This window comes from Oncorhynchus mykiss, chromosome 5 (genome assembly GCF_057628025.1).
Source record: "Oncorhynchus mykiss isolate SJ-2025 chromosome 5, ASM5762802v1, whole genome shotgun sequence".
NCBI lineage: Eukaryota > Metazoa > Chordata > Actinopteri > Salmoniformes > Salmonidae > Oncorhynchus > Oncorhynchus mykiss.
Window position 1 is genome coordinate 57,705,456 of NC_143026.1, and position 25,223 is coordinate 57,730,678.

Below are 25,223 nucleotides of genomic sequence, written 5' to 3' on the forward strand. Positions count from 1 at the left end.
GCTTCTACCCCCAAGCCATTAGACTGCTGAACAGTTAATCAAATGTCTACCAGGACTATTTACATTGCCCCCCTTATTTTATTCTTATTTATCTATTATTATTTTTTTTGCACTGACTGTCTTGTACAGGCTCGATGTACACTCACTGGACTCTAACTACACACTTACAAATACTACAGACACACACACGGTCACAGACTAAACACACACATGCATATTGATGCCACCCATACTCACACACACACACACACACGTTCACATTCCTTCACCCTCTTCACATACGTTGCTGCTACTCTCTGTGTATTATCTATGCATAGTCACTTAACCCCTACCTACATGTACATATTATCTCAATTATCTTGACTAAACCGTACCCCCGCACATTGACTCGGTACCGGTACCACTTGTAACTAGCCTCGTTACTTTTATTTTGTGTTACTATTTTTCCTTTTTATTTTTTTACTCTGTATTGTTTGGTTAAGGGCTCGTAAAGTAAGCATTTCACCTGCTGTATTCGGCGCATGTGACATATACAATTTGATTCGAAGAGTCGATATCCGTACTTAGAAACCAGAGTCGCTACAATATATATAATATTTCCTAGCCAAACCCGGATTTCCCCTTTTTAAAGTCACACACTGTAGTTTTCATTTCCTTTCATTAGTGTCACCTTACAATTTGTTTTGTTATGGCTCAATGGTAAGCACCGAACAATAACCAGTATGGTAGTGTGACTCATCTCTAGCACACGACACAGTACGCAACAACAGACTGGTACGAGCCTGATCCTACGATTGTATTCTCATTAGGATAACTGTTAATCCATAACTCACCGCAGTATCCAGGTGTGCCACACACCGTCTTCATGGTCACTTGTTCATCTATTATCTTCGAGAGGCCAAAGTCAGCTGTGAAGATCAGATAAGGGTTTAGTCTCATTGGCCTTATCGTCTTTTATTCTGTATCATTCATGTACTGTATGCCACAGAGGAATAGTTGATCTTTACAAGACCACTACTTGTGAATTATGGGCAGGAGTTACAAAAGAAAACAAAGTAACACATGCCATATCACAGGAATGTCTGGTCCTGTGTGGCTCAGTTGGTCGAGCATGGTGCTTGCAACGTCAGGATTTAGGGTTCGATTCCCGCTGTGGCCACCCATACAAAACAATGTATGCGTGCACTACCGGAAGTCACTTTGGATAAAAGTGTCTGCTAAATGTCATATACACTGTGTTTATATTATTATATTAAGGTCCAGATCCCAGATCAGGCCATATTCCTGCAAGAACTCCTACCAGTAATATTTTCTCATCTAAATATGAGAATAATTAAATAAATAAAACATTTGGCATTTTCATATTTTGACCAAACTGCAAACGGTGGCACTCCCAGTCAGTGCCACCACCTATTTAGCTAGGAAATTGTCTGTTTTATCAAGGAAGGTGTCAGTTCTGTAGCCTTAGTCTACAGGTACGTGTGGTTACCTATCTTAAGCCGGGCGTCCAAGGAGAGGTCAGCGTAGAGAAGGTTTTCTGGTTTCAGGTCACGATGCACCACCCCATTCTCATGCAAATACTGTGACACAAAACACAAAAGAACAAAACAGTTGCCACCTTAGTTGAATCCACTGACTGTAAATCGCCCTGAATAAGAACGCCTGTTAAATGACCAAAAATGGCAAATGAAGTGCGTCGCTGGGAGCATGTGTCGATACTGAAAGGATCGAAAGAAAGGGAGTGCTGCGCTCAGATCAGCATCATCCATTCAAATCTTTCCTTTTTTTTTTCATTATAATTATTTCACAATACCGATGAGGGATCGGCACCTAGTCGAGATATTACCACCTACGGCTGCAAATATTCAAGCGACTTATTGACGCTTTCCTGAACCAGTGTTTGTACATTAGAGACCTCTCTGACACCGAGGAAGCTCAGATTCAAACTCCCATTCACCCAGAAGTGGCACCACAGAACCCAGTGGCTTGGTGGGGGAAAAAAACTATTCTGGGGCCCGTAGTTTTTCCTGATCGTGTAACCTAACCTGGTAAAACTCTAGACCTTATACGGTATGATGTGATTCATCTGTTGTAAAAAAGGATGCAGAGAGAAAAATAATATAGAAATAAGAACAGAAGGAATAAATACACAATGAGTAACAATAACTTGGCGAGATACAGGGGGTACCAGTACCAAGCTGAAGTGCAGGGGTATGAGGTAATTGAGGTAGATATGAATAAAGTGACTAAACAACAGGATAGATAATAAACAGTAGTGTATGTGATGGGTGAAAAGAGCTGATACAAAAAAATGGTTTACGCAGATAGTCTGGGTAGCTATTTGGTTAACACTTAAACTAACTATTTAGCAGTCTTTAGGCTTGGGGATAAAAGGTGCTCAGGGTCCTGTTTGTTCCAGACTTGGTGCATCGGTACGCTTGGCGTTTTACTTGTCTCATTGCGCTCTAGCAACTCCTTGTGGCGGGCCCGGGCACCTGCAGTCTGACCTCTGTCGTCAAACGGTGTTTCCATGTTGGCTTCCGGATTAAGTGGGCGGGTGTTAATTAGCGCGGTTTGGCGGGTCATGTTTTGGAGGACGGACGACTTGACCTTCGCCTCCCGAGCCCTTTGGACAGTTGCTGCAATGAGATCGAAATTGGAAGGAATAAATAAATAAAAATAGGCCTATAGCCTACTGTTTATATTTGCATTCAACTCGGTTTTTATTTAAAGTATATTTTTATATGTCGCTTGTTTGTATCATTTGCAAAGACACTGGCAACTTTGTATTTATTGTCATATTTTGTTCTGAAGTTGTCGGCGTCACAGAAAGATTGATAAACCATGTGATTCTATGTTTAGCGGAGACCTTCTGTGTATGAAGTTACGTGGGAGGGCATAAAAAAGCATCTAACGACACACTTAGCTGTTCAATATGTGGTCTGAGACAGGCGTTCGATTACGAGCATTTTCAAGTGCAACGTTAATAACGATGGTTTTGGGAAACTGCTCTAAGATTTAAACGATGCTCCTACGAAGGTTCTAACAATGAATGTAGCCTTAAGATGCTTTTGGGAAACCGGGCCCTGTACTGTTGTCAAACCTGACCTGGGCCCTGTACTGTTGTCAAACCTGTTTCCCAAAAGCATCTTAAGGCTATGTTTTTTTGTAGTTGTAATTATCTCTTTATTTAAATGTATCTTTCTTTCTTCTTTGATCAGGGTTTACACGGACAACAAAAGAAGCGCACCACACAGACAGAGTACAGGGAGTTATGTAAAAATACAGTAAAACAAATATCATAAAATTCAAAGACGGCAGTATCATTTATATGGGCCATTTATGGGCGGTGTTCTACATAATGGAGACTATGTTTTCCAGAACTTTTCAGTCCTCTGGTGCAGGTCAAAAGTTAGTTTTTCTAGGGGAAGAATAGCAGAAGCCTGGAGAGAGGCCACATCCTCGCAGATATGGTGTGGAACTCAACAGCAAAATTCATTTTGGGGCTAAATAGACGTTCAGATTCAGGCTCAAATACAATGTCACAGTCAAAATAAAGTAGGTTCGGTGAAAGAGCAAATTAATTATCTAAGATCTTCTGAATGAACCTCATTCCAATAAGACTGGATTCTATTACAGTCCCAAAATACGTGCATATAGGTGCCAGTAGCTTGTTGACAGTTGAAACATAAATGTGATGCATTCTGTGAAAGTCGAACATGTCTAAGTTCATCGTTTAGTGCATTTTTATTGGATAAGTATTAGAATAAGCCGCCTCAATATTTGCACCGCAGGTGGTCATTACTTTCTACGAGCTGATCCGTCGTCAGTATTGTGAAATATTTTGAATGTTAAAGGTACTTAACTGGGGAAAGCTGATCCGAGAGCAGCGCTCCCTTTCTTTCGATCCTGTCAATATTGACACATGCTCCAACAATGCACTTTGCGACCGTTCTCTCTGCGTGGTGTTTTGGGAAACGCTTGCTACATCTTCTGCTGTTATAGGAAAGATAAATCGTTAAAACACTTGTAAGCCTAAGTTTCATCTCTATTGGGAAACCGGGCCCTGATCAGTTCAAATGCAAGCCGGTGTGGCACTTGTTTCAAAATGAGTTTGGAATGACGTTTTGAAATGCCAAAACAACCATTTAAAAAAAATGGTCTCTCTTCCCATTAGCATTTTAGTTTATATTTATAGTTTGTATATTATTGTCTTTCAAAATGGGGTCCTTCCCACCTTTTCAGTCATGCTTTACAATATGTGAGATCCTAAGCGGTCACCATCTCTGACCCTCCCCCACAGTACAGGCCAGCAGAGCTCAGGGACATTGATTACTGTTTGACCGAGCCAAGCCTGGACTGATTGTAAATCAATAGTAATCATCTGACAGAAATATGCTACTGGATCAATACTCAAGGATACAACATGATTTATCTCTGAATGAGTCACAATTCAATAGTGTTTAGGGTTGGAGCCAAAGCCTGTCCCCACACCGGTCCTTTACAAAATAAGATTGGACAGCCTTGCTGTAGATGTTATAAATGTTATTGCTATAGCCCTACCCAGCAGCATACTACTCTGCATCCAGCTGCTGGCTTGTCTCTGAAGCTACACAGGGTCGATCCTGGTCAGTCCCTGGATGGGAGACCAGATGCTGCTGGAAGTGGTGTTGGAGGTCCAGTAGTCATTCTCCCCTCTGGTCTAAGGAAATCCCAGGGCAGTGAAGGGGATATTACCCTGCATAGGTTTTTTTGTCTTTCGGGATGGGATGTTACAACTGGTATCCTGACTCTCTGTGGTCACTAAAGATCCCATGACACTTAGCGTAAGAGTAGGGGTGTAAACCCCGATGTCCTGGATAAATTCCCAATCTGGACTTCTTACCATCACGGCCACCTAATCATGCCCAGCTCCCAATTGGCTTATTCCTCGCCCCTGTAACTCTTCCCCAGGTCGTTGCTGTAAAATAGAATATGTTCTCAGTTATCTTACCTGGTAAAATAAAGGTCAGTAACTAAATAATACAATACCTTCCCCAGAAGCTGCCACAGTTGTGTAGCTGGATGTTGAGTTCTGTCACCTTTATATACGCAGTCAGTGGTAGTTAAGTACATTTTGTCCATTTTAAGCAGACTTTTACCACAAGAACAAATCCGTTTATGTTAACGTCAATGATCACAACTGTGTGGACTAGATGACAGATCTGTACAGGCTTTGACACTTGAAGAACAGAGAGAATGTCAGAGGCAGCAGAGCAGCCTAAAAATAATTTGGGATTTTGGCAGTGAAGCCCTTTACAGTATATATACAGTACTTCCCCAGAGTCAGGTGAACTCATGGATACCATTTTTATCACTGTGAGACCTGAGGGACACAGCCCAATCAGGGCTTCACTTGGCAGGATTAATTGAAACTCTAAATGAGCAGCCCCTGATCTAAAATTGACTTAACAGACGGGGCCCATTGCTGCAGTAGCTCAGAGGCTCTCTGACTGCTCTCACCATCCTATTCCTCAAGAGTCAAGAGAGTTCCGACTCTGACTACCGGATCGATTGCAGTGTTGTAAGGTTACCATGAAAGCATCAAGTGAAAATAAAAGGAAACATTGCCCTTATGGTGGAACTATGAAAATAATGTGTTCAAGAGCAACTGAAGGGGCGGCAGGTAGTGGTTAGAGCATTGGACTAGTAACTGAAAGGTTGTAAGCTCGAATCCCCGAGCTGACAAGGTACTCTGTCGTTCTGCCCCTGAGCAAGGCAGTTAACCCACCGTTCCTAGGCCGTCATTGTAAATAAGATTTTGTTCTTAACTGACTTGCCTAGTTAAATAAAGGTTAAAAAAAGAGCAACTTAAAACAATAAACAACTTATCTGGTAGAAAAAGGCCTATTTCACTTCCTCAAAATCCCCAGAATGAATCTAAGACGACAAGAAATCTGTAATTAATTTTGTCCAAGGATGTTTCATTTTACACATCACTAAGGTGTTTGGGGCAGTATTTCTCAAGTTCCAAAAATATTGATGGGTTGTATTACATTATGTAAACAACGTGACCAAGCGGCACAGATTACTGTTTGATTTGAGAAGGGTGCTCCTCCCTCACCACTTTTGCCCGTTCACGCCATAGCCCAGTAATCTTAATCCAACTCCCTCATTGTTTGGAGAGAGCCTAGCATTGTTTTATCTCATACGCCACACTGCTTTGGTGGAAATGTTCAGAGAGCCAATTCAACAGCTTAGACATGAGAGGTATGTGGCAGGCTCTACAGTGAATCGCGGACTACAAAAGGAAAACCAGCCCCGTCGCGGACCACAATGTCTTGCTCCCAGACAAACTAAACAACTTCTTTGCTCGCTTTGAGGACAATACAGTGCCACCGACATGGCCTGCTACCAAAACCTGTGGGTTCTCCTTCACTTCAGCCAACGTGAGTAAAACATTTAAACGCGTTAAGCCTCGCAAGGCTGCCGGTCCCCCTGCGCAGACCAGCTGGCTGGTGTGTTTACGAACATATTCAATCAATCCTTATCCCAGTCTGCTGTTCCCACATGCTTCAAGAGGGCGACCATTGTTCCTGTTCCCAAGAAAGCTAAGATAACTGAGCTAAATGACTATCGAGCTGTAGCACTCATTTCCGTCATCATGAAGTGCTTTGAGAGACTAGTCAAGGACCATATCACCTCCACCCTACCTGACATCCTAGACCCACTCCAATTTGCTTACCGCCCCGATAGGTCCACAGACGACGCAATCACACTGCCCTAACCCATCTGGCCAAGAGGAATACCTATGTAAGAATGCTGTTCATCGACTACAGCTCAGCATTTAGCACCTTAGTACCCTCCAAACTCGTCATTAAGCTCGAGATCCTGGGTCTCGACCCCGCTTTGTTCAACTGGGTCCTGGATTCCTGACAGGCCGCTTCCAAGTGGTGAGGATAGGAAACAACATCTCCACCCCGCTGATCCTCAACACTGGGGCCCCACAAGGGTGCATTCTCAGCCCTCTCCTGCACTCCCTGTTCACCCATGACTGCGTGGCCATGCACACCTCCAACTCAATCATCAAGTTTGCAGACGACACTACAGCGGTAGGCTTGATTACCAACAACGACGAGCCTACAGGGAGGAGGTGTGGGCCCTCGGAGTGTGGTGTCAGGAAAATAACCTCACACTCAATGTCAACAAAACAAAGGAGATGATCGTGGACTTCAGGAAACAGCAGAGGGAGCAGACCCCTATCCTCATCGACGGGACAGTAGTGGAGAAGGTGGAACGTTTTTTAAGTTCCTCGGCGTACACATCACGGACAAACTGAAATGGTCCACCCACACAGACAGCGTGGTGAAGAAGGCGCAGCAGTGCCTCTTCAACTTCAGGAGGCTGAAGAAATTCGGCTTGTCACCAAAAACACTCACAAACAGCATCCTGTCGGGCTGTATCACCGCCTGGTACAGCAACTGCTCCGCCCACAACCGTGAGGCTCTCCAGAGGGTAGTGAGGTCTGCAGAACGCATCACCGGGGGAAAACTACCTGCCCTCCAGGACACCTACACCACCTGATGTCACAGGAAGGCCAAAAAGATCATCAAGGACAACAACCACCCGAGCCACTGCCTGTTCACCCCGCTATCATCCAGAAGGCGAGGTCAGTACAGGTGCGTCAAAGCAGGGACTGAGAGACTGAAACAGCTTCTATCTCAAGGCCATCAGACTGTTAAACAGCCATCACTAACATTGAGTGCTAGCCACTTTAATAATTAAAAATTGGATGTAATAAATGTATCACTAGCCACTTTAAACAATGCCACTTTATATAATGTTTACATACCCTACATTACTCATCTCATATGTATATACTGTACTCTATACCATCTACTGCATCTTGCCGTTCGGCCATCGCTCATCCATATATTTGTATGTACATATTCTTATTCATTCCTTTACACTTGTGTGTGTATAATGTAGTTGTGAAATTGTTAGATAACTTGTTAGATATTACTGCATGGTCGGAACTAGAAGCACAAGCATATCGCTACACTCGCATTAACATCTGCTAACCATGTGTATGACAAATAAAATTTGATTTGTTTCCATTGGACCTTTAATATTTTTGTTGGATTATTAACAGGGTTGAGTAGGTTACTTTCTAAATGTAATCTGTTACTGTTACTAGTTATCTGTCCAAAATTGTAATCAGTAATGTAATTTTTGGATTACCTAAACTCAGTAACATAATCTGATTACATTCAGTTAATTTTTGATTACTTTCCCCTTAAAAGGCATTAGACTTATTAGCAGCAGTTGCAAGGGCACATTTTTCACTGGTTGTCCACTGGTTTTAAAAACAATGATTGATAGGCAGCTTAAACTTCTTGAATGCAACCATTATTGGGTTGAAATACACATTTAGATTTGTGAACAGCCGTCCACAACAACCACAATCTATAAGGCGCAAATAGCTAAATGAGAGAGCAGCAGTGTGATTCACATCAATGCGCTATGTAGATATCAATAATAAGTGGCATCCGTATCGCTGTAGACTACACCCCTGCTGTAACAGATTTCCTCCTCTTCGACTGCCCACCCCAACTCACACCCTGACCATACTAAAACAAATAATAAAATAACAGAACTATGGTCAGAACGCGACAACTGCTGTCATCCTTACCTCCAAGCATTTATTCAAGTTGGATAATCTTTGGATGCCGACAGCTTTGGAAGACACAGCTTGGACTGTAGCGTTAAAAAAAAAAGCCTAGTTTTTCAAATGTATCTGTAATCCGATTACAATATTTTTGCTGGTAACATAACGGATTACAGTTACCATTTTATTTTGTTAATCCCTTACATGTAATCCGTTACTCCCCAACCCTGATTATTATTCATTCATTTATTGACTTGAATTATTTTCCATTGGATTACACATTTCCTTGGACTTGCACTTCAGGTAGGACTAAGGTTGTCCGTTATTTAGATGTAGCTCTCTGCAGTGTTGACCCTGACAGGTCTCTTCATTTGTTGATGATTGAATTAGACTTTAGTTCCTTATGTTGAACCCCCATGATCGAGGCAGGCCTCTGTCACACTTGTGTGTAAAGAGAAGACGGACAGCCCCAACTTTAAAGTACTCCTTATGTCATTTTTGAGGTATCTGTGCATTACTATTTATATTATTGACAACTTTTAATTCTACTTTACTACATTCCTAAAGAAAATGTCATTTTTACTCCAAACATTTTCCCTGACACCCAAGAGTACTTGTAAAATGTTGAATGCTTAGCAGGACAGGAAAATATTCCATTCACTCACTTATAAAGAGAGTATCCCCTGGTCATCCCTACTGCCTCTGATCTGGCGGACTCACTAAACACACACGCTTCGTTTGTAAATTACAGTGCCTTGCGAAAGTATTCGGCCCCCTTGAACTTTGCGACCTTTTGCCACATTTCAGGCTTCAAACATAAAGATATAAAACTGTATTTTTTTGTGAAGAATCAACAAGTGGGACACAATCATGAAGTGGAACGACATTTATTGGATATTTCAAACTTTTTTAACAAATCAAAAACTGAAAAATTGGGCGTGCAAAATTATTCAGCCCCCTTAAGTTAATACTTTGTAGCGCCACCTTTTGCTGCGATTACAGCTGTAAGTCGCTTGGGGTATGTCTCTATCAGTTTTGCACATAGAGAGACATTTTTTCCCATTCCTCCTTGCAAAACAGCTCGAGCTCAGTGAGGTTGGATGGAGAGCATTTGTGAACAGCAGTTTTCAGTTCTTTCCACAGATTCTCGATTGGATTCAGGTCTGGACTTTGACTTGGCCATTCTAACACCTGGATATGTTTATTTTTGAACCATTCCATTGTAGATTTTGCTTTATGTTTTGGATCATTGTCTTGTTGGAAGACAAATCTCCGTCCCAGTCTCAGGTCTTTTGCAGACTCCATCAGGTTTTCTTCCAGAATGGTCCTGTATTTGGCTCCATCCATCTTCCCATCAATTTTAACCATCTTCCCTGTCCCTGCTGAAGAAAAGCAGGCCCAAACCATGATGCTGCCACCACCATGTTTGACAGTGGGTATGGTGTGTTCAGGGTGATGAGCTGTGTTGCTTTTACGCCAAACATAACGTTTTGCATTGTTGCCAAAAAGTTCCATTTTGGTTTCATCTGACCAGAGCACCTTCTTCCACATGTTTGGTGTGTCTCCCAGGTGGCTTGTGGTAAACTTTAAACAACACTTTTTATGGATATCTTTAAGAAATGGCTTTCTTCTTGCCACTCTTCCATAAAGGCCAGATTTGTGCAATATACGACTGATTGTTGTCCTATGGACAGAGTCTCCCACCTCAGCTGTAGATCTCTGCAGTTCATCCAGAGTGATCATGGGCCTCTTGGCTGCATCTCTGATCAGTCTTCTCCTTGTATGAGCTGAAAGTTTAGAGGGACGGCCAGGTCTTGGTAGATTTGCAGTGGTCTGATACTCCTTCCATTTCAATATTATCGCTTGCACAGTGCTCCTTGGGATGTTTAAAGCTTGGGAAATCTTTTTGTATCCAAATCCGGCTTTAAACTTCTTCACAACAGTATCTCGGACCTGCCTGGTGTGTTCCTTGTTCTTCATGATGCTCTCTGCGCTTTTAACGGACCTCTGAGACTATCACAGTGCAGGTGCATTTATACGGAGACTTGATTACACACAGGTGGATTTTATTTATCATCATTAGTCATTTAGGTCAACATTGGATCATTCAGAGATCCTCACTGAACTTCTGGAGAGAGTTTGCTGCACTGAAAGTAAAGGGGCTGAATAATTTTGCACGCCAAATTTTTCAGTTTTTGATTTGTTAAAAAAGTTTGAAATATCCAATAAATGTCGTTCCACTTCATGATTGTGTCTGTGAATTTAAAAAACAATACAATTGTGTCATCTGGTTTGCTTCATATAAGGAATTTGAAATGGTTTATACTTTTACTTTTGATACTTAACTATAATTGAGCAATTACATGTACTTTTAAAACCAAATACTTTTAGACTTTTACGCAAGTAGTATTTTACTGGGTGACTTTCATTTTCTATTAAGGTATCTTTATTCTTACTCAAGTATGACAATTGGGTACTTTTTCCACCACTGGTCTCAACATGATTGTAATAAGGTCAGGACCTCTCTAGTAACCTATGCCACTGGGCCTCATCAGCCACACACAGAGGCCCTGGGAGGAGACATATAATGACCTAGTCAAAATATAGCCCTGTTTCCACCGTGAGTCCCGGAGCGGCTAACAACACCCACGCGGCGCCACGCTCTCGTCATTATTGCACACTTCCCTTCCCGGCTGTGAACGCCCAGACTCATTCCGGCAAATTAACCAGCGAAGTCTCTGAGAAAGCCTGTGGTTAAGCCCCAAGTCTGCCATCAGCTACTGTAGCTAGAATGGGCAGTAAGTGCCCAGCCTGACTGCTATTAGTTCTAATGGAAAACTCTTCCCTCCCCTGCCAGGCTGGCTATTGATGGGCCTCCACGCAGAACCTTTTGAACCCATCTCCCCTGAGATGTTCTGGCTCTGTCTGCCTGGGAGAAAGGTTGTAAATTACAATCTGTGCTGCTGTGCACTAGCCGGGCTGGGATGGCTGGGGAGGGCCCAAAGTGTACGAATGAGTCATGGCGGTGTCGATGGTTTATTAAATTTGTGTACCGGGGCTTTTGACAGATGTCGTTTTTTAATGAGATGACAAAAAAAAAAACAGAGTGGGAGCAGGCTGCTTAGATACAGCATGCACAGAAAGATGGGGGGGGGGGGGGGGTGTTCTCTATGGTGATTAGTTTCACACAGACTTGAGGATAAATTATGTTGAGAAATTTGTTGGAAAATGCCATGGTTAGTCAGGGCTGGTTCTACTCCCCCACCGCACGGGCAAAACATTTTAGTGCCCCACCCCCCCTCTTGACGTAGGAGAGAAAAATGGACATTCTAAAGTCAATTTCCTGCAATTCTAGCCATTTTTCCATTACTTATGCCATGATTTCTGAGTGAGAGTGACTAACAAAATCAATGGGGGGCCCCCTGGAGGTCAGGGCCCCTGGGCACACGCACTGTGTGACCGGTCGGTATTACTACAAGTTTAGATAGCTGGCTAGTCTATTTTCCAATCTAAAAATTGTTAGCTGACATGGCTAATTGAATGACTGTCAATGACTGACATCAGAGAAAAATAGCTGATGCACAAACAAAATTCAAACTTGCACCTTCTACTTGTATTCTACTATTCTAACTCTCAACAGTAAGTTGAGACCCCAACTTAGTTCTCACTTATGTCACTTATACCTGCATGGTTTCATGGAGTATTGATTAAATTGGCCTACTTCATTGGCCTATTACTGAAAAACGTGTATGATATGAAAATTTATTTATAGCCGGTAATTAAAAAGTGCTGGGCCTCTATCTCTGCTCGCGATCATTAAAAATGCCCCTGCATAGGTGTTTATGACTCAAAACCTATTAACGGTGCTCCATAACCCCACAGAATGCCCTATGCACGGAGGCTATATGCCAAATAAAGAAATCATGTAATTACACAATAAGAAGCAATAAACTGTATTGGTTCTGTGCAGCTTCATCATAAGATTGTTTCGTGGCAGGTATGATGTATACATGCGATAGCATATACACTCAGCAATCATAAATGTCAACATCCTGAAAGTAAAAGTAGCCCTCAGTTGATGAACTATGAGATTGGAGCACTGAAGGGGAAACAGTCTGAAAGACGGTATGAGTGGTGCTGCTTGTCCACTCACACATAAACAAAACCTCCAAACTCTGCACCCCCCCCCCCCCCCCCCTTATCTCTGTCATGCACACACGCACACACTCATAAACACCTGATGCACCTACGCCCACTCCCCCCAGATTCAAAGCCTGGAGCGAGCACACATGGATGAGATGTATCCCACCACACAGCCACCAGTGTTAAGCATGCTTTAGAATTAGAGGTGTGAACGTTAAAACTTCAACGGGATTGTTAATGTTACGAAAAAATCCCTTACCCAAAAACAGTGTTATTCACCGAGATTTGTTCTTCAGGAGGTCCTTCACGTGTGAGATAAGTCAGATGTGTGAAAAAAATCTATTCACGATGAGAAAAAATGTGGAGAAGCCTTTGAACTTGGTGCTACAATGTTCTATCTGCAATCCAATCACACAATGCTGGGTTGTCAATCAAAATGCTGGGTTGTCAATCAAATATTTTTGATGTACTTTTTGAGTCATGAAAGCGGAAGACATCACAAAGCAATTCTGAGATCTGAGACTTGCAAAATACTCTCTCAAAACCATAAATTTGCAGATAGAAGACATTGGGGGCTTAGCCCAAAGCCAGCATGGGGGATAAAAGTAAACAACTGTTTTTAATAGTAATTTCACAGGCTTTTTCACCTCACCTGCAAATTATTTGTAAACCATGTTTTACTTTTTCACTGTCTGTATTTCAGCTCTTATATTTTGTGCAAATAAAACTGAATTAAAACCTATAGAGAAGCATGAAGTGTGACTGTGTGCTCAATCCACCTATATTCTCTTTCCATGTGCCCTCTTCTGTTGCTGTCTCCGTGTCTTGTTTGTTACTGTCTCCTATGTCTATCCTCTTCTGTTATGGCCTGTTCTGTTCTTCTGGTGTCTCTCCATCATATCCTATTCTTCTATTGCTGTCTATGTGTCTTGTCTGGTTTCCCTCTCCATCATTTCCTATTCTTTTGCTGTTTCTGTGTCGTGTCTAGTGTGCCGCTAGTTTTTCAATCCAAAACGGTCAAGGGGATACTGGGGTAGCTGAACTTGTTTTGGGCCTGTGTCTGGGTCACCTAAATCATCCTTTTCCCTACCATTTGCCCCTGGCTGCTGCTGTTGTAAGTGTTCCACTGGACTGCTGTTCTCATCTGTCCTCCTTTGCTCATCTGAAAGCTAGCAAGGTAGGGGTGCAACATGTCATTAGTTAGTTTTAAAGGGCGACTACACGTCTTGATTTGGCCTCGTTTCAGATTTGGTTCATTAACAAAGGCTAGCGGCCATGGCTGAAATTAAACGCGAGCTGGTTTCGGGGTTGTGATTTGATGTGGGCGTGTGTGTGTGTGTGTGTGTTCGCAGGTGGGAGGAGTTAGCCAAACTTTTTCACCAATTAGCTACAGCTGGCTGGTGTGCGACCTGACTTTGGATAGCCTATCTTTGGGGCTAGTTAGGGACCGTCAATAAATTACACAATGTAAATTGGACAATATTTTCATGTTGCACACCTCTTAGTTTTCTCATTAAATGCTTTTAATATTTGTATATGAATTTCTACAATTTATAGTTGGTTTCAGGTTTTTCAGTTACCGTATACTGACACGACCAGGGCAACTAATCTGTAAGGAAAAAATGTCAAGTGTCTACGTAACAGTGCAACACAACTCCAAACATGATAGATAAGAAGCTACATAGCCCCTAGGCTATATGAATATAAAGAGACATGAGCACAATTTTTTTTTTACCTGTACAATGGAATAAGTTATAAGACCTCTATGATTCATTTCATTTGGTCACTTGTACCAGGTCATTTGAGATGTTAAGTTATCCTCAAAGGTTATGTAATCTTAAGGGCCTGTGTATTTTTCACTGTTTTGTTCACCTTCAATCGAACCATAAAGCTGGCCATCTTTTCCCCTCTCTTCATGGCTGCCCTTCCCTTCTAAGTTCAAGTTTGATTATTCGTCACATACACATGATATACATGGAGTGCACAGTGCAATGAAATGCATACTTGCAGGATCACCTAAAGACAATGCAACAACAGAAAAAAAGTAATTAGCTAAGTGAATGAAAAGAGTAATACAAATAAAATCTCAACTAAATAATTTCACGAAGTGAATAAATGGCTGTTTTTAAATAGTTACATAACCTATATGGAAATAACAGACATGAGCTATGCATGTTTACCTGTAGAATGGAATACTAGTATGATTATTTAACTTTGTCAGTTTTACCACTTTAAACAGGGTTAAATATAATGTTGTCGCAAAGTTCCGCTTCAGTCCACACTATCAGAAGTCCCAAAACATTATCTTCGGTCTGAGCTCGACACGCTAGCTACAGACACGAAACCTATCAAATACACTTGCTGGAAATAAACACTTCGTCTTAATATCATGACAACATTCTTTGCTCGCTCATGACACCCAATAGCTTAAGGATGCTGAGCGCTAGCGCTAGCTTATTAGCATTAGCCAACCTTTATGTTGGGAGAGACTAGCTCGTTAGCTATAAACCTGTGGCGAACTCTTTCTGGCGTTTCTGCCCTCCACCTCATTCATTGCTGCCTCAATTTGCTCAACCTGCTAGCTTTTTTTGCCACTCTTTCGGAAGTTCTGAATATCCATATTTGCTCTGTTCTATAATTTGTCAGTCAAACATGTTTTTTAATACTGCATATAGAGCAAGTGATGAGACCTTTTTACCTCTGAAAGGTTGGTGGCTGGATCAAAAACCTCTGAAGCCCAGGTCTAATGATGCCACTGGATATAACCTTATAGTCCCAAATCCTTGATTATTCATATCATAGGTTCTGGTCCTCTTTTGCAATTACTTCGGGTTTTTTCCAGCAATTTTTCAGAAAGCTCTTTATGGTATAAACAAATAAATACAGGTGCCTTAAAGCATGTTTAAGGTCCCATTGGAGAAGCATTGCTGTTTTTGTCTTGTTCTATATCAATACGAAAACCTCCATGGAAGGAGTATTTCACTCCAGATTTGATTGATATCTAGCAAGTAGTTTACTGACTTTGGGTGTCTACATTAATGTGGACGCTACCATGATTACGGATAACGACTGGGAATAATGATGAGTCAGAAAGTTACAGAGGCATAAATAGCATACACCCCCCCCCCCCCCCCCCCTGTTATTGTGATGATGAGAGGTTAGCTAGCATGTCTTGGGGGTATGATATTTGTGCATCTGTAACTTTCTCACTTATCATTATTCATCTGTTGCATACCGTTTTGTTTGTTTGAACAATAGTAGGAGAAAAGACCACCAAATTAAGTTTCATCAACTGCCTAAGGACCAAGCTAAACGAACCTCATGATTTCAGACTATACGCCGCGATAATGATGGAAAGCTGTGGGCTCCGGTTACTTGATACATCTATGTGTGTTCGAAGCACTTCAACACCGGTAAGTTGCTAGCTAACAATTGTGTGTATCTAACTAGCTTATGTGTATTGTCTGTGTAAACCAAGTAGGTGGAAATATCGCCATAGGCTACTTTGGGCCATTTGGTAGGGCTATCTCCCCAGCTGGTCTACAGCAAGTTGAAAGCACATACAGTGGCTTTGGAAAGTATTCAGACCCCTTGACTTTTTCACATTTTGTTAAGTCACAGCCTTATTCTAAAATGTATTAAATTGTTTTGTTAAAAAAATAAATAATAATATAACCACATTTACATAAGTATTCAGACCCTTTACTCAGTACTTTGTTGAAGCACCTTTGACAGTGATTACAGCCTCAAGTCTTCTTGGGTGTGACACTACACTATAAGCTTGGCACACGTGTATTTGGGGAGTTTCTCCCATTCTTCTCAGCAAATCCTCTCAAGCTCTGTCAGGTTGGCTGCACAGTTATTTTCAGGTTTCTCCAGAGATGTTCGATTGGGTTCAAGTCCGGACTCTGGCTGGGCCACTGAAGGACATTTGGAGACTTGTCCCAAAGACACTCCTGTGTTGTCTTGGCTGTGTGCTTAAGGTCGTTGTCCTGTTGGAAGGTGAACCTTTGCCACAGTCTGAGGACCTGAGCACTCTGGAACAAGTTTTCATCAAGGATCTCACTGTACTTTGCTCCATTCATCTTTGCCTCGATCCTGACTAGTCTCCCAGTCCCTGCCACTGAAAAACATCCCCACAGCATGATGCTGCCATCACCGTGCTTCACAGTAGGGATGGTGCCAGGTTTCCTCCAGACATGACACCTGGCATTCAGGCCAAAGAGTTCAATCTTGGTTTCATCAGACAAGATAATGTTTTGTTTCTCATGGTCTGAGGGTATTTAGCTGCTTTTGGCAAACTCCAAGTTGGCTGTCATGTGCCTTTTCCTGAGGAGTGGCTTCACTCTACCATAAAGGCCTGATTGGTGGAGTGCTGCAGAGATGGTTGTCCTTCTGGAAGGTTCTCCCATCTCTAGAGCTGTCAGAGTAAACACCGGGTTCTTGGTCACCTCCCTGACCAAGACCCTTCTCCCCTGATTGCTCAGTTTGGCCAAGCGGCCAGCTCTAGGAAGAGTCTTGGGGGTTCCAAACTTCTTCCATTTAAGAATGATGGAGGCCACTGTGTCTTGGAGCTTTACGGACAAATTCTTTGACCTCATGGCTTGGTTTTTGCTCTGAAATGCACTGTCAACTGTGGTACCTTATATAGACAGTTGTGTGCCTTTCCAAATCATGTCCAATCAATTGAATTTACAACAGGTGGATTCCAATCAAGTTGTAGAAACATCTCAAGGATGATCAATGCAAACAGGATGCACCTGAGCTCAATTTTGTGTCTCATAGCAAGGGTCTGAATACTTATGTAAATGTGGTATTTTTGTTTTTTGCACAAATGTATAAAAACCTATTTTCGCTTGAGGCATTTTTTTTATTTAATCCATTTTAGAATAAGGCTGTAACGTAACAAAATGTGGAAAAAGTCCAAGGGGTCTAAATACTTTCCGAGGGCACTGTATAGGCAAGCCAACAGGATTAAACTTTTCCAAGTATCTAGACCATTCAAGGGGCAGGTGAAGACAGGAAGTAGTTACGCGACATATCTAAGACTAGCGAATTAGATCGAGATAAACTTCTCTCGCTAGCCAGTCAGCTAACCGGCGAAAACGCTATGGGTTAACAAACAGTGACTTAAGTATAATGTGGCAGCTTTACTGTCAGTGTTAGCAGGTCGGGTAACAAATTGGAGTGGCAGAATAAGTATCATGCAAATCATTTGTTGTTGTGACTGCCACGTGTGTTAATAACGACACGTGAAGCTGCTGAAAACTTTTCTTGAAACGACAAAAAAGCGGCACTAGTTATCTTGGGATGACACCAAAGTTAGGCTATGGGAGTAACGGGAGTACCCTACTCGGGGAGTAACGGGAGTACCCTACTCGGGGGGCGTTAAGCCACGCCTCGCTGTGTGTATCTACGGCGAGCTCTGTTGTCGAGTAGAAAGAACGTCATTTCCCCCTAGTGGTCATATGCAATAGGATGCAGTAGGACCATATTTTGCATTGCAAATTCATATGGAACGATAAGAAAAATGCATACAATTCTAAACGGGGAAAACCGATAGATAAATTGCTGTTTACAATTTTTTTAATTCTCCACTTGTCACATCCTTATTTAGAAAACGAAAGCAGTGGCCATATGGGCATCACAGCAGCGGCCTGATCACACAGGCACGCACTCGCTAGCACTGTTACATAACAGGCAGCCCACATTCCTGCTGCCTGCTGCCTCTCTTGGTCAGAAGATTAAGAGGCTGTTAAAAAGAATTGCTATGGCTCTCTGAGAGGATTATTTCACACTTTCAGCTCACCAAACACACATACGCACGGATACACACACACACACAGTCACTCAAACACAAGTACGTTCACACACACACGCATCCGTCATTCCTCTAGCTGAGACCGATGCCACATCTGACCCACATCTACCACGTGTGTGTGTGTGTGTGTGTCTGTGTCCAGCCAAGCCCTTAGCTGCTTGTATTCTGGGATTACAATACATTTTGTATTTCTAAAAAAAGGCTCTCACACTAATCTTCTGGTTAACATTCATTGGTGCCATTGCCAAGTCTTAAACCCCAAAACAATGTTTAGTGGCATTTTTCCACTGACAAAATAATCATGCTCTATTTTTGGGAGATATCATTCTGCCTGCAACAGGGCTCAGCGCTGCCTGCAACAGAGCGCAGTGACTGACTGCACATACTAGCTCACTGGAAATATGAAATAGGAAGCATATTGAACTCTGTGCTAAAATGCGATTAGACTTTAGAAGTGTGTGCAGTGACTGGAAGAGAATTGACACAATTTCCCTAGTTTAACATTGCCTGCTAACAAATTTATTTTAACTAAATATACAGGTTTAAAAAAAATATACTTCTGTGTATTGATTTTAAGAAAGTCATTGAAGAACAAACCTGAAACAAATGGAATATTAAGCCTAAAAGTATGTGCATTTCCCTATGCAAAGTACGGATAAGAGACCTGTCTCAACTGAACAAACCTCATCAAAATGACAACGCTGAAAAGTCTCTCAGCTCCATGTTGACCTGTTTTCTATTGAAGCTACTGCAGATCAAATCCAATTTCATTTGTCACGTGCGCCGAATACAACAACCTCACAGTGAAATGCTTACTTTTACAAGCCCTTATTAACCAACAATGCAGTTTTAAGAAAAATACGTGTTAAGATGATTGCCACCATAGTGAAAGACAAAACATATTGCAGCAACAGCATCTCTACTCTCTCTTCTCTGCATAGAGGGGAGTGCATCTCAATGTAACTGTGCATCTCAGAATTTTTAGCAAATTCCAAAGCATTTGGTGAAATAAGGCACATTTCTACTCAATAGCCCATCAGTGTCCATTCAATCACATATCTTACCGCCACTGCCTCCAGAATCTGCTTGATGACATGGGCAGCATCTCTCTCACTGTAGTAGCCTCTCTCCACGATCCTAAAGGGGTAGAAAGAGCTTAACGGTCAAACACTGTTCAAACGTTACACAGGGTTCAAATACCCCACTTTGGAAGAGAGCGGGCCCTCAACTCTGTAGTGAGGGAAAATAATAGGGCCGGGGCGATACCAGTACCACGATACTCGTTAGTATCGTGGCAAGGAAACAAAACACGAAGCGAGTTGAATGTATTTAGGAAAACAGTCCTAACGTTGGGAACAAACATCATTATGTTGTCATCCAGAGTCACATGTATTTATTTTCCAAGCTACAGCACACATTGTTTTACAAACACTAGGTTTTTAAAGGACCAAATAGTGTGCTTTGTGTTTTCATTTTTGCCACGGAAGAAATATTGCGATACTGGTATTGTCACAGACCTGATAATAGGTACTTGTTACTGTCAAACATTCATAAGCCTATAAGATGATAGGAGGATAACGAGTTTAACAGACAATTTAATTTGGCTATTATACAAAAACAATTAAAAAATAGAGAAACAGACTCATATTGATTATTCATGATGAGTTTTACAGATGAGTGGGGTATTTGCTCAAACCACAGTGTTCTAATCGGTTTCCTGGCAACAGTGCTGGTGAGGGCCATTACAAACATAATTTTCTATTCCTTTTATGCTCTACATCTCAATAACGCCTGTGTCATAAATTGCTGCTAATGACAAAGCAGGCAAATGGAACAGGGGGACTGAGTGAGGCCACTGACTCCACCTCTGGCCTCGCCGAAGTGAAACCAATTTCAGCAGGGATATAGGGTTGAGACGGGGGTCGTAAGGGTGGTATATTTTGGGCTTAAGCACCTGTCAAATAGTTCCCCTCCAGTCACCAGCTCCAAGATGAGGGCGATGTCTGTCTCTGTCTCAAAGATCTCCTTCAGGCGGATCTGAGGTCCAAAAGCCACAGGTAGAGGGGAAGACGATATTGAGAACTCGCCAAAAATGTTGACAAAAACATAATAAAAACAATCATGTTACTAAGGTCCCCATTAATACTCCTTTAATTCACATTCTTAGAAACATTTTTTTTTTAAACAATACAACATATCAAAAACATTGGAGTTGCTAGTATCCTACAAGTCACCACTATTGTTCATGTCCATCATGGGCTGAGAAAAGATAACATTTGAATGTTTATAAGCGGCGTATTGGATCAAATAAAGTGACCTCTTACAATATTCGGGTGGGAAAGTCGCAGCAGGACACCAATTTCAGTCCGGACTATTTTCTTGTCGATCTGAAATGGGAAGAACGAGAATGAGAGCCCCCATTAGGATCCTGTCAGTGTAACTATAAAATGGCCGATGGACTCACAGTCTTCTTGAGGACCTTTGCAGCATAGGGCTTCTGTGTCTTCTTCTCCTCCGTGCGAAACACCACTGACGTGGCCCCCCTAGGAAGAAGGTAAATCGGTTAACAGCTCCGATTATATGGTTCTCTCCATGGGGCAATGATTCAGCATTGTATCTCAAGTTCTACTCATGAACTTCTTATGAATCATAAGTAAGTATAATGTAATTTGCTCATCCAACGTAACACTCAAAAGCTGACATCCACCTCAAGCACTACAATAACAACTCCACGGTGAACCGTTCGATGCAGCATCCATCTACATGCTTATTGCTAGCACTGATAAATCAAACCCGTTGTGGAGGAAAACATACAGAAAGCATTTCAAAGCCATGGCACGATTTACATGAGAGGCCAGAGGGTAGCACTAAGTATGAGCTGAAACCGCGAGTAATCTGTTAATACGTGACTGGGCTGTCTCGTGTTGTCTGTTGCTTTTAAATCGACTTGGGAATCTAGAGATAATGCCCTGGCCCAGCGTGTATCTTTATTAGTTCGAACTAGGGAAAGCAGTAGCAGCAGAAGACACAGCAGCAGCTGAGCTGTGGGTTGCCTAGGACAACTGGAGCACCACATGTATCTTGCTTCACTTGAACAGTCTATATGACCTCACACATACAGATGGTTATGTGTTCTGGTGCTCTATCTATATGATATACGTTCATCAGTAGAGTCCCACTGTTTCATATCTGTATTTTGGTATATCTCAACATTGAAAGGTATAAAAAAATTTTTATCAATGTGTGTTCAAATTCAGTTGAGCCGTTGAAGAAATAGAGGCCTTTGTCGCAACAGTATTTTCTCGGGATTTACTAATCCGCTTCGATACCGGTATACCATCATCAAGTGAACTATCGATATGTACATGTGTACAATCATTACTATTCAATACCGCCAGCATAACTGGTATTTTGGTCAGATAGAATCGGATGTCGATTGTGTAAAACTGAACTAGGTCGTTATTAAGAGAGCGGTCAGAATAAAACCACACAGTGGAATAAGGAGGGTGTACTGGCAGGAGCCAGCAGCTATCTAATCTGGGACTTCCCCTCAGTAGTATCCCTATGGGGGCACTCGGCATTTGCCCTGCTTAGGAAATGATTCCCTGTTTCTCCAGCAGTCCTGCTACTGCTAATACAATCCAGGCATAATCATCCCGCAGCCCTCTCGACACCACTCTCATAGCAGTAGGGTCTCCTTGGTAACCAGGACAACTCTCCTTGAAAAGTAGACCCCTAACAACTGTGCACACCCTTATATGGGGAGGCTGGGGGAAGCTGAGAGTAAGCTGTGTATGTTTACGTGCATGAAGCAAGTACCAGTGGCTGAACTGGCCTATTGTTTACGATCGATCTGCAGACTTGTTGATGGATCCTCAAATGTCGATCATAGATGATTCATTCAGTAAACGTCTGTATCTGAGTCAATATGCGCTGTTGGTGTTCAATTGTTACTGCTAATTCTAGCAAACAGTGGCACTACTTTAAGTAATAACCATATCATTTGTTTTGGATCTAGTGTTCTGTGTTTGAGTTCTGTAAAGGGACGTGTGGACAGCTTTCTGAACGCTTGGTATACAGTTTGTTATACCACTGACAGTGAGATCTCTCCCCGAAGGGACAAAATGGGTGCCTGTCCATTATACATGCAGTTGTGGCGTGAAATAAGGTTTCATATAAAGGCACAGGCGCATTGGTGCTGCATACTGTTCCACAGTATATCCAACGGAAATATGACTTCTGATTCACATTATATGGCCAACCCTAACTGCACTGTGCCGTTTCAGATATTCTCTCACACTGTCCCAGCAACCACGGCGGATGTGTAACCAGGCCAGCCCAGTACAGCTCTGCTTGGCATAGATTATTTTTTCCCCTATAGTGTGAATTAGCAATTACAGTGAGCCTGTGTTTTGAGTCAGAACCATGGACATGGTGGGATATCGTTGTTTACGCCTGCTGACGAATGTCTTCATCAAACGCATGAATACCCAGAAGGGCTCCAATTGCCACTCCATCTGTCAGTCAGACCCCCAAACTTCAACAGACCACTGACACCCACTCCAAGTGACAAATATTGACATGTTGACATTGTCAATCTGGATGTGATGTAAGAGTGTACTTAAGCCAGACTCATGTGGATGGAGGGGAGGGGAGGTGAGGGGAGTGGAGGGGTCAGAGGTAGTGGGAGATTCCATATAGAGCCTCTGAAAATGGTCTGTAACACCTGTTTCCTCCATACTTGCACTAATCCCTTCACGTTTCACTGTTGTCCAGTGCTAAGCCATGTGTTGCTCCCATTACAATGAGAGGTCATATCCATATCCATAGCAAACACAGTGGGCTGTTTACTCCTCTGACAGAGTGAAGATCATGTTTTGACACATGTTGATTGTGTCTTGGCATCAAGGTTAGTAGGCTCCTTGTGAGGTGAGATGGGAGAGAAATTGTCACTTGTTAACAGGAGGAGCTGTCCATGGTGCTGAACTATGCATATGCAATTGATACCTCGTTCTGAACTGGTCTAAAATATGTGTTCTGTCTGTCCTGTCAGAGAATCAAACCTAATCCATGTGTAATACACAGTAGATAAATACTGAAATTGTAAACATGGTAATTCAAAATGTACACTCTAGCTATAGCCATAACCTAATGAAATACTATTGGATGAAATTCAACTGATATGTTTTTCTGCAGTACATGAACCAGAAACAAGCCCTTCTGATAGTTATGAAGGTCATGATGCTGGTGGTAGTTACTGCATGCATTGGAGTCAATAAAGGCACAGACTACAGTACTCTACCTTCCCAGTTCTGGACCCATGGTGTAAAACTCATCCATGGAGACATCTCGGCGCGAGCCATCGACCCAGTATTCCACCGGGGTGGCACCGGAGCGTGAGGTTGGCATGTTGATGTTGGCCAATCACACAACACACAGGATTCCTGAGGAGCGCAAAGCCCAAACTCACACTACTTGCCCTCTTTTTAAGATTAAAACGTAATTCTCCGTTTAAATAGAAGGAAGAGAAGGCATTAGTCCTGTGTTGTTGAGTTGTAGTTGGTTAACTACTCTCGCCGTTATATTAAGTCAAAGATCAAAGATAATCCGGATGTTTACGTTTCCAGTAAAGCAGCGAAATATATAGTTAGCTCCGATATCAAAATCCTGCAGGCTTCGCTTTACATCTCACCCTTAGTCACTATGCTATATACCACATTACAAAAAAACAGCCATTATTATTCTATTATTGCAATATATCGACACAATTTCATTCGCGCATTCATAGCTATCCTTTACTCGAAGTTTACTGTTCCATATCCAAATGTGTCGCAGCTTCCATCAGGCCTCCCTGTGTGAGTGCCCGAATCCATAAACCTAGTAGCCTATGCTTTGATCTTCTGCAGCACAATCCCACCCACGACAGCTCACTGATTAAAACATCACTATGTCATGCAACGAACCACCTCAATTGTCCATGATACCAGTAGCGTCTGAGGTTCGTGATAAAGAATATTCCATGGTCCGAGGTAGAAAGCTTTATGGTACTAATTAAATCATGATCCGTCAATATGTTTATGTAGCTGCTGTCTTACAATTTGGCAAAATATAGATTTCGTCTCGCGGCTGATGCAGGCTGCACTATTGGTCTTTATGAACGCCCATCCAATGATCTGCTCGCTATACAATATTTGGTATTTCTTTCATCCTCGGTTTGGGTTGGGTAGGTGGTGGCGGTTAGGCTGGTGTTTTCGGTGTTGGGGGGGGGGGGGGGGGGGGCTAGAGGGAATCTGTAATCTCAGCTCCACGCCCTCCACAGATTTCTTCCAATCAGTTGCATTTTCACCACAATCACAATCTGCGCTGCAATTGGAAGTCAAAACAGTCAATCAAAACCATGTTATTACGCGTGTATCCCACCTGTAAAGCCTTGGTCCACATATGGCATTGTATAGGGTATATGCAACCTTACATTTCAACGAGCAGACCATTCTGAAAATACTCGACTGATTTTGGATGTCAACAACGCTGGCAATGTATTTTAATTAACTGATGTGTGGAGGGAACCCCATGTCTAATATTTGGCTTCATTATCTTTACTAGAAAGGGGTG

At 42.2% G+C, this 25,223-nt stretch overlaps 1 protein-coding gene across 1 annotated transcript in view; it reads right to left on the reverse strand.

Moving 5' to 3' along the window:
* The window catches only part of LOC110524086 (calcium/calmodulin-dependent protein kinase type IV), a 30,792-nt gene extending 5,889 nt beyond the window's left edge, over nt 1-24,903 (reverse strand). The window contains exons 1-7 of the mRNA XM_021603408.3: nt 23,914-24,903; nt 21,076-21,154; nt 20,936-20,998; nt 20,566-20,648; nt 19,676-19,748; nt 1,490-1,580; nt 834-908 (exon numbers count right to left, since the gene is read on the reverse strand). Of these exons, the coding sequence (XP_021459083.3) occupies nt 834-908; nt 1,490-1,580; nt 19,676-19,748; nt 20,566-20,648; nt 20,936-20,998; nt 21,076-21,154; nt 23,914-24,020 (571 nt within the window). The 5' untranslated portion in view covers nt 24,021-24,903. The remainder of the gene's footprint in view (nt 1-833; nt 909-1,489; nt 1,581-19,675; nt 19,749-20,565; nt 20,649-20,935; nt 20,999-21,075; nt 21,155-23,913) is intronic.
* Nucleotides 24,904-25,223: the final 320 nt, after the last annotated feature.